This window comes from Physeter macrocephalus, chromosome 15, assembly GCF_002837175.3.
Source record: "Physeter macrocephalus isolate SW-GA chromosome 15, ASM283717v5, whole genome shotgun sequence".
Lineage (NCBI taxonomy): Eukaryota > Metazoa > Chordata > Mammalia > Artiodactyla > Physeteridae > Physeter > Physeter macrocephalus.
In genome coordinates, this window is record NC_041228.1 from 32,942,371 (window position 1) to 32,952,836 (window position 10,466).

Below are 10,466 nucleotides of genomic sequence, written 5' to 3' on the forward strand. Positions count from 1 at the left end.
ATTACTTATTTTTTGGTATGCCGTCAAAAAACAAAAACAGCAAAGCAAGCAAGAAGTATTTTGGTTGGTTAGTATGTTTTGGTTTTGTTTTTCTTTTCTGCACCTTAAGAAATGCTACATTGACCCTTGAAATGCCCTGTCCTTTTATTATGTTCCGTTTGAATGAGTGACAGAGAGCAAACGAAGACCAAATGAGCAGGTTAAAAGGCAGGCTCCACAATCTCAGTACCTTATCACTATGGCTATGCTCCTCGTTAAGGGTTGTGCTACTACAGGTATCTACCCCAGAGTCCTTAATCTGAGGCTCAGACCATTCCAAATCCTCTTCCAAAGAGTGGCCACCAAAGTACATCATTTTCTTTTGTCTCTCAGACCTGGTGTTAGAGTCCGACAAAACTGCCTGCTCACTAGTTTTTCTTTTTCCCTTTTGACTGTCCCCTACAGGTGTGGGATAAAAAAATAAAAAAATAAAAATAATACAAAAAAGAAAACATGCAAAGGTGTAAATCAAAAAGGAAAAGTGAAATGATAACGGAAATTAAATAGTAAGGCTCCACATGTCTCACCAAAGACATTGGGGATGCCTCACTGCTATGCCAAGACGTATGGTCCAACCAGTTGTAATCCATGTCTCCTGTGAGAGTCAGACAGACAAAAGAGGGAAGTAAAGGAGACGGCGAAAGAAAGGACAGACAAAGACATAATAAACATTTTAAACTGTGTGATCCTCTCCGGTTTTAAGAACTTTGTCTGTAGCACTCACTATATATACCAAGAGAAAGCTAAGATTTCAAATGACTAAAATTTATCGAATACAGAATATATAGTTTATGTACCCTAGACAGACCCTACAGGACAAAAGTGCTGCAAGAAGAGAAAAGGCTAATAATAAACGGGAATAGAATTGAAAAAAATTATATATTCTGAAAAAGAAAAAGACTTTCTGCTAGGTCTGTTACTCGTGCTATTTTTTTCATGCTGGCCTACAGACATGAGTTTTTTCTGCAAAAATTAAGGAACATTTTAAAAACTAAACAGTGGTTTGCTAATAACCACTACAATGAAAAGTGAAGTACTTAAATGTTGTTTCTGGAAGGTAGTATGATATTCCTTATAATGCTGAAACCACCTAAAAATTTTGAGTGATTAAAAAAAAGAATTGGTTACACAAAAGATTATATGAAAATGACAAAACAGGTTCCCTCAATTTCTATTAGTAGAAATAAACTTTCCTTAAATACCTTGAATTACTTAATATTACTTTGAAACAATTTTTTAAGTTTTTTTCAGAAATTGCATTCTCCTAAAAAATAAATTTTCTTTAAAAATAATTTTTTCAGACAATTTACGTAATTGGCAACTAAGAATGAATATCCATTTCCCAAACTTACGTGCTCCTTATTTGCCTTACCTTTGAAAAAGAATTTTTTCATCTATATGTGCACGTCTTTTTAAGCTCTATTCATACTTCCATTTATTAAAAAATATTTAGTAAACACCTTCCATTTGCTATGCATTGTGCTAAGTCTAGCATTATGCATTGTGCTAAGTCTAGCATAAGGGGTAAAACAATGAGACATGCAGCAAAATGGAGATAAATGCAATATACAAATCATCAGTGTAATATGGGAGAGTACAAAACACTGAAAGAGTACAATAACATCTAATTTAGATTTGGGGGTCAGTAAACACCTCTAAAAAAAGTGATGTTTAAGATGAGAACTGAAATATGTGACTTAAAGGACAGGTAAAGATAAAGGCAGATGAAAAGCATAGGAAAGAGCATTCCAGGGAGAAGTAACAGGATGGTACTGTAAAAAGACTGATGGAACACCAATGTGTCCAAATGAGACTGGGGAGGCAACATAGACCAGTTTAGAGAGGGCTTCTTATACCATCTTAAACATTATGAATTTCATTCACTGAAGGATTTTAAGCAAGATACATGAACTGATTTACATTTTTAAAAGATGAATCTAAATACTAAAGAGAGGTTGGGTTGGAAGACACCATGAGTTAAAAGACAGTTGCGGGACTTCCCTGGTGGTGCAGTGGTTAAGAATCCACCTGCGAATGCAGGGGACATGGGTTCGATTCCTGGTCCGGGAAGATTCCACATGTCGCGAGGCAACTAAGCCCATGAGCCACAACTACTGAGCCTGCACACCTAGAGCCCGTGCTCCGCGACAAGAGAAGCCACCGCAATGAGAAGCCCGTGCACCACAATGAAGAGTAGCCCCCGCTTGCCGCAACTAGAGAAAGCCCGCGTGCAGCAACAAAGACCCAATGCAGCCAAAAATAAATAAATAAATCTATTTAAAAGAAAAAAAAGACAGTTGCAATAACTCATGCAACAGGTGATTATGGCTTGAACATAGGTGATGGTAACAGACATGGTAAGAAAGGGAACTGAGAGACGTTTTGGAAGTAGAAATAAGAGTGTTAAGAAGGACAAACATCAAGGATAACTCCCAGGTTTCTGGCATTAACAACTGAACAGAATTAAAGACCATTTATGAGAGGAAGAAGCACTTTTTATTAGGTAAGGGAGAGAAAAGAGTTACTTTATTTCATGGAATCTGTAAGATTCATAGATATTAAAATGATAAAAAATGCATTTTAGAATGTATTAAACACAGTGATTGATTTTGGATATATTATTCCAAATACCTGTAATTTATTCAGGAAATCAATTGGTTAAATTATAATAGAGCTTAGAAGGAAGGTCTGAGCTGAAGACAAAAATTGGCCATTATTAGCATACAGCCATGAGTAATTAGATCACTGAGGAACAGAGTAAAGTAAGATATGAAGAGGACCCAGATTGAATTCTAACAGAGTTTGATTTGAGATGAGAGAGAGAGACTGAGAGCATGCAGAGATAGAAAAGAAGAAAGGAGGGAGAAAGATGGAGGTCTCCAGACCAAAGAGAAAGAGAGTTCCTTAAACAGGAGGGGAAATCAATTACAGAATGATTTCTACACATCACCTAAGATAAGGAACTGAAAATTATGCATTTGATTTGGCAACATTAATATCAGAAAGGATGTTAGAAAAAGCACTCTGGGTAGAATGATGAAATTAAAATCAGACTGAAGTAACTGAAGAGTCAAAGGAAGATGAGGAAGTAGGAAAATTTTGTGTAGATGAATGGTTCACAAAATCCCTAAAATAGCATAATCAAAAACACCTGGGAACTTGTTCGAAATGCAGATTCTTGGGTACCACCTAGACTTAATCAGAAATTCGGTAGGTGAGGCCTAGAAATTTGGTTTAACAAAGCCCACCAGGTGATTATGATCTCACTGTTTGAGAAGAACAGGAGACAATTCTTTTTTTTTTAACTATAATAACTTTATTGAGATATAATTCACATACCATAAAATTCACCCATTTAAAGTGTACAATTCAATAGTTTTTAGTATATTCACAGAAGTTTATTTGTGAAGGATGATGAAGCTGTGCTATTAACATATGCAAAGTTCAATTTGTAGGGGGAAAAAAAAACATTCTTCAACCTGTTAACTAGAGAAGTGCTTCCCAATCCTTTTCACTGCACAAATGACAATTAAGATTTTATGGCTACCCAAAACCCTAAGCATATCTGTATCTCAGAAAACCTGTAACTCTTTCGAAATACACCACTGTTCCACAACAAAGTATTGATAAATCTCTGAATTGGATTAAATATAATAGGGAGACTATAAATAAAAGTTTTTGGCTAGTTTATGTGAAGATGTGAGACTTCAGCTTGCAATCTCTCTTCTCCCGTATGCCTATAAACTACCAAAATTGCGGAAATAGTTTTTCCCTCTGTACATAAATAAGAAATCAGCTGTTTGACCATTTGAAGCTAAAGCGAAAATATCAAACAAACAAAAAAAGTTACATATGCTAGGCCCTCAGTAAACTTTTTTTTTTTTTTTTTTTTTTTGTGGTACGCGGGCCTCTCACTGTTGTGGCCTCTCCCGTTGCTGAGCACAGGCTCCGGACGCGCAGGCTCAGCGGCCATGGCTCATGGGCCCAGCCGCTCCGCGGCATGTGGAATCCTCCCGGACAGGGGCACGAACCCGCGTCCCCTGCATCGGCAGGCAGACTCTCAACCACTGCGCCACCAGGGAAGCCCGAATAAACATTTCTTACATGAGTAAATATTAGTGTTACTGTAAGAATTAAATAAGGTAATCAGAACATATAGAATACATACAGAAAATATATAGAAAGTAGTTCTGAACTATCAGGACTGCTAATATTTAGATAATAATACTTAGTATTCTTATTTTATATAGCTTCAAAGGGCAGAACTAAGATAAGATGTTTTTCCTTTAGTAGCAGTCAAAAATGTACTGCTGAACTTTCCAGTTCTAGAACAAGAAATAGAAGACAAAAAGAACAAAATGGAAATTTTAGAACTTTTTGAAAAATGACTGAAATTGAAAAAGCAAATGGATGGGTTCAAGAGCAGAATGGAAAGGACAGAGGAACAACAATGTACTTGAAAATAGAACAGAAATTACCCAATCTGAAAAACAGAGAGAAAATAGACTAAATAATAAAATAAACAGAGCCTCAGGGACTTCGGGGATTATAATATATAATTAAAATAATAAATTATATATTATAATTTATTATTATAAATTGACATGATTCATGTCATTGTAGTTCCAGGAGAGGAGAAAGATGGGGTCAGAAAAAGTATTTGAAGAAATAATGACTGAAAATTTCCCAGATTTGCAAAACATGTAAGCCTACTGATTCAAGAAACTACCTAAGCGCCCAAACAAGAAATACACAAAGAAATCTGTGCCAAGACACATCATAATCAACCTAAAAACTAAAGACAAACTGTTTTGAAACAGGCAAGAAAGAAACAACAACTGATCTAAAGGGGAAAGACAATTCCAATGACAGTGATAAAATTTCTCATCAGAAACCTTGGAGGCCAGAAAGAAATGGCACAATATTTTTCAATTGCTGAAGTAAAAGAAATGTCAACCCTGAATTGAAACAAAAAAGAAGGAACCTGAAAATATCAAGAAGGAATAAAGAACATGGTAAGTAAAAATATGGGTAAATACAATAGGCTTTCCTCCTCCTCTTCAGTTTTCTAAATTATGCTGATGTTTGAAGCAAAAAGTATACATTGTCTGATATGCCTTTCAACATATATAGAAGAAATATTTAAGATAATTACCTTATAAACAGGGAAAGATAAAAGAACTTAAAGTATGTAAGGTTTCTACTTCTGTCTAACTAGTAAAATATCAACACCAGCAGGATGTGATAAGTTATACATATGTAATATAGTACCTAGAGCAACCACTAGAAAAAAATCTTTGCAAAGAAATACACTCAAAAACACTACAGATGAATCAAAATGCAATTTTTTTTAAAAAGTTCAAATAACCTATAGAAAGGCAAGAAAAAGAAAGCAAAAATAAAAAATGGAACACACAGAAAACAAAAAAGAAAATGGCAAACAAGAAAAATGCAGACCAATTCCCTCATAAATACAGACACATAAATCCTTAACAGAATATTAGCAAATATAATTCAGCAATATAAAAAAAGAATTATACACTCTGACCAAATGGGGTTTATTGCTAGAATGCAAGACTGGTTGAATATTAAAAATCAATGTAAGCTATCACATTCACAAGTTACAAAAGAAAAAATATCATGATCCTATTCATTGATGCAGAAAAAATTCATGATAAAAAAAAAAAACCTCATAGAAAGCAAGGAATGAGGAGAACTTGCTCAAATAAATAAAGGACATCAACCAAAAACCTAGTTAAGATCATACTTAAGGCAAAACGCAAAATGGTTTATGTGACGAGAAATTTCACGAAAAAGAATATCTTTATTTGTAACAGCCAAACAGTGGAAACAAACAAAATGTCCTTTAATAGGCAAATGGCTAAACAAACTGTGTTATATCCATACCATGGAATAATACTCACTAATAAAAAGGAAAAAACTATTGATACATACAACATAGATGCACCTCAAGGGTAATATGCTGAATGAAAAAGAAAATAACAAAATATCACAACCACATGATTTCATTTATATAAATAATAAAATTATAGAAATTGAGAATAAATAGTGGTTAGCAGAGGTTAGGGATAGGGTGGGGAGGGAGGAAGGTGTTACTAAATATAAAATGGCAGCATAAGGAAGATCTCTGTGATGGTATAGTAGCTCTGTATCTTTGTAACAGTGGTACTTATATGAATCCATATATGTGATGTCACAAACCTATACAAACACATCGCTCCAATGTCAATTTCCTGGTTTTGATATTGTTCTATAGTTAAACAAGATGTAACCATTGGGGGAAACTAGGTAAAGGGCACATGGGATCTCTATGTACTATCTTTGCAATTTCCTGCAACTTTATAATTATTTTGAAATTAAAAGTTAAAAATAATGTGTTGCTGCCTTCATAGGTATTGATAATCCCATCACTGGAAGTGTTCAAAGAAAAGCTGGAGTACCACTTGTTAGCATGATGTAGAGAACAATCAGTGTAATAAAGTTACATTAAAAGAGCACCAAATCCTACCGAACTCTGATATTCAGTGATTCTATTAGTTTGAATTAAACACATTTAAATATAAAACTTGGTTAAAAATAATCAAAAGATTCACATCTTAGGCTAAGATTTTCTCCTTCACTTATCTCTACTGCAAAATATAAACTAACCCAATAGTACGTGTGTCTGTGTCATGTTGTGTTTGATGCACAGAGGAAAAAAAGTCCAGAAATTCTATTTATAACATATTCCCTACAGTCATTAAATGAATGCAAGAGTTTATAAACTGTTTTATGTCACAGTTTTTCATTTGTTTAGGTTAATAAATGTTTTCAATTAAATCACATACTATACAAAGGTATTCTTCAACATCTTTAACTTAATCATGTTTATAAAGTCACAGCATGTTGCAACAGAGAGTTTTATAGCTGAAGCCACAAAACCTATGTTAAAGTATTGGCTCCACTTCTTACTAATTTTATGACTTGGGAAAATCACATAATACATTAGGCCTCATTTACTCATTTGTATAAAAAGAGATTAATCATGATATCTCACAGATTGTTGAGAGGCTTAAGTAAGGTAATGGTCATGAAAGTGTTTGGCAAATTATAGAGTCATATCAATGTTGATGGTATCATGACCATCTTCATCATTATTAAAGTAAAATAATCATAACTTTCATTCTAAATAGATAGGGAAAATTTATCTATGGCCCTTTTATTTTTCCTCTCATTTTTCTTCTTGGTATTTTACTTTCTTCCTCAGCTTGTCAGGCTATTTGTGTTGGCATTTTCCAACAGGAAACACTGCTTCTGCAAAATGTTAATAGGCTTGAGTGATATAAAGGTCCTCTAGTCAAATAAGCTTAGAAAACTCTGGATTAAATGTAATTAGATTTCTTGAGTGCAGAATTTTTCCTATAGTAATGACAATATGCTTCTTTACAAGAATTATGTAACCTACAGTTTCCACAAACTTATTTGGAACACTAACCTTTCCCATAGGACAAGTGTTCCAGGAACTATATTTTGATACATAATGCTGAAACCTTCCTGGAGGGTCATTTTTCCTAAGAAAGCCATTAAAACTGATCATAAGGCTTAAGTCCTTCAAGGAAAATATTGAGTATTAAGGGAGACTAATAGCCCAAGTTAAAAAAAAGAAAAAACAGTTATACATTGGGAATATTATCAAAGGCAATGGTTTTCAAACTATGTTCCATGGAGTTGCTTCAGAGACAACTATTGGGGTGAGTGTGGAGAACTGAGTCTAAAATGGTGCCCATAATCCCACCTCATAGTGTTCATGCCTGTGTAAAGGATCTGTGACTTGCTCCTAATCAAGGTGGTGGAATGGCATAGTGATGGAATGTCACTCTCATGATACTGTTAAAATATCCACCCTAGCTAGTCAACTTGCTCTAAGCCTCCTTTTCCTGCTTGATGAAGTAAGCAGCCCACATGGCAAGGAACAGCAGGCAGTCTTTAGGAACGATGGGCACCATCTAGGAACTTCAAGTTGCATCCAATCACAAAGATATGAATTCGGCCAACAATGTGATTGAACCTGAAATTAGATTCTTCCCCCATCACGCCTCCAGAAACACAGCCCAGGCAACAACCTGATTGTAGCTTGAGATCCTAAGCAGAATACTCAGTGAAGCCATGCCGAGACTCCTGAATAACAGAAATTGTAAGGTGGTAAACTTGTGTTGTTTTAAGCCACTAAGTTTGTGGTAATGTGCTCCTAATGCATTGCCAGCTCTGGAAGCAGCAGATTTTAAAGATAGGGACCAAACCATAAAAGTCAGTAGATCTAAAGGGCCAGATACGCTTCAACCAACTCTCAAGTTCCAAAACAAAACCAAGGCTAGCTAAAATGCAATATTTGAAATAGGAAGGTAAATTATTCTCCATAATTAGCTTATTTTTTAAACATCTTGCTCCTTTGGTATTACCAATGTATTCTTCTTTAATAACAAGTGACTGATTAAATGATTGTATAGATTACACACATCAGAATTCATTTTAATGATTACACAGAGTGAAACTGTTTTAGGATCTGTGGGTGCAAATAAGACCTCAAGAAACTTACATTCAAGAAAGGTAGACAGACAGGTAAAATATACGACAGCACACCTTAGTGTAACATATCTTAATATATATCCATGCTATCCTATTTCATTACAGCTAAGTTGCTATCAATTAAAATATGCACAATTATTTTATATATCACTAGAAAGGAAAAAATGCTACCATTAAATGATGCCAAGCATTTGATGGCAAAAAGAATTTATATTTTCAAAATGTTATAATGTGAAGAAAATTTGCTTCTTAGTATGAAAAAACTATGGCATTTCATGAAAAATGTTGATTATTCAGAAAGGGGAGAGATTTTTTAAAACTTAAGAAATGCTTCACTATAGAGGTGATATTTAAACTGTACCTTGAGAGATGCAGTAAGATTTTACTTATTGGAGGATTTTACTTTCTTAGAGGAAAACAAATGGACAATCCTGGCAGAGAAAAGAGAATATATCAAGCTACTGCTGCCAATATGAATATATATAATATATTTGGGAAATGGCAGGTAGTAGATTATTAACAAGTAACCTTTTCCTAGATCTGTAATTGGATATTGTTTCATGATCTGGATCAGTAGTTCTCAACCACTATGTTGTAACACAGTTGTAAAGTGTGTCACAAGTAATGCTACTACTGATAAAGTAACATAGTTTTACAAACAAAATTTTAAAATAGAGTAAATTTTAAATTAGAATAATTTCAACTTTGCATCTATATTAATGTAAATCTCAGTTAATGTCTTAAGTGAGAGGGAAAGGAAAGGAGTAAAACTACCAAAAGAAATTAGAAATTGCCCTTCAGTAGGAAAGCATTAAGGCCTGAGTATGAATTATGTTTCATATTGTAAAAAATGTTTGGGAATTGTTGATCTTTATTATCAATTCACATAACTAATTTCATGAGATGTAAGACAACATTGATTGCTTTATGTATTACCAAGGGAAAAAAATAAACTGCTGCAATTCTGCCCTAATTTCAGAGATGATAAAACTGTGGGGAAAATGTGTAGATTTGATGAAATACTATACTTAATCCTGGGAGCTACTCAAAGAGAATTATGAATCAGAAGACAAGAATCAAAATCCAGGCCGTGAACTGGATTATGACCTGAAGCCAATCATTTTACAAAGCGAACCATTTTGCAAAGATCCTTTCCCTTCTAATACAGTGTGATTAGTGAATAAAAGACTGATTGAATAACTATACATGATAACCTCCTATGGTATCACTGCCACCCTAAGGTACTTATCCAGAATTGAGGCCTCATTTCAGGTTTTATTTAATAATAATAATGACACTTATTGAGTACTTACTCTGTGCCAGGAATTGGGATAAACACTTGAGTGGATTGTATTTTCCAAAGGTGGCTACACCATTACATACCCCATTCCACATGTTCTTTTTAAAATGTGACAATGACATCCCTCTACTGAGAGGACAATGTCTATATTCCCTCCCCTTGAACCCAGGAAGATCTAGGACCAACAGAATGTGGTAGAAGTAACATTTCTGTCTTCTGAGGCTAGGTTTAAAAGGACAGCATGGTTTCTTCCTCAGTCTCTCTCGGGACACATACCTTGTGTGTGTGTATCATCTCACACCAGTTAGAGTGGGCATCATCAGAAAATCTACAAACAATAAATGCTGGAGAGGGTGTGGAGAAAAGGGAACCCTCTTGCACTGTTGGTGAGAATGTAAATTGATTCAGCCACTATGGAGAACAGTATGGAGATTCCTTAAAAAACTAAAAACAGAATTACCATAGGACCCAGCAATCCCACTACTGGGCATATACCCAGAGAAAACCATAATTCAAAAAGACACATGCACCCCAATGTTCA

At 34.5% G+C, this 10,466-nt stretch overlaps 1 protein-coding gene across 37 annotated transcripts in view; it reads right to left on the minus strand.

The window, feature by feature from the left end:
• Nucleotides 1–10,466, minus strand: part of RIMS2 (regulating synaptic membrane exocytosis 2) — a 566,717-nt gene that overhangs the window by 276,200 nt on the left and 280,051 nt on the right. For 25 of the 37 annotated variants that reach the window (XM_024129944.3, XM_024129938.3, XM_024129927.3 and 22 more), the window contains one exon: nucleotides 567–634. In XM_024129944.3, the coding sequence (XP_023985712.1) occupies nucleotides 567–634 (68 nt within the window). Of the gene's footprint in view, nucleotides 1–229; nucleotides 439–566; nucleotides 635–10,466 lie in introns of all 37 variants that reach the window. The other 12 variants (XM_024129941.3, XM_024129925.3, XM_024129931.3 and 9 more) reach the window with 1 other exon arrangement.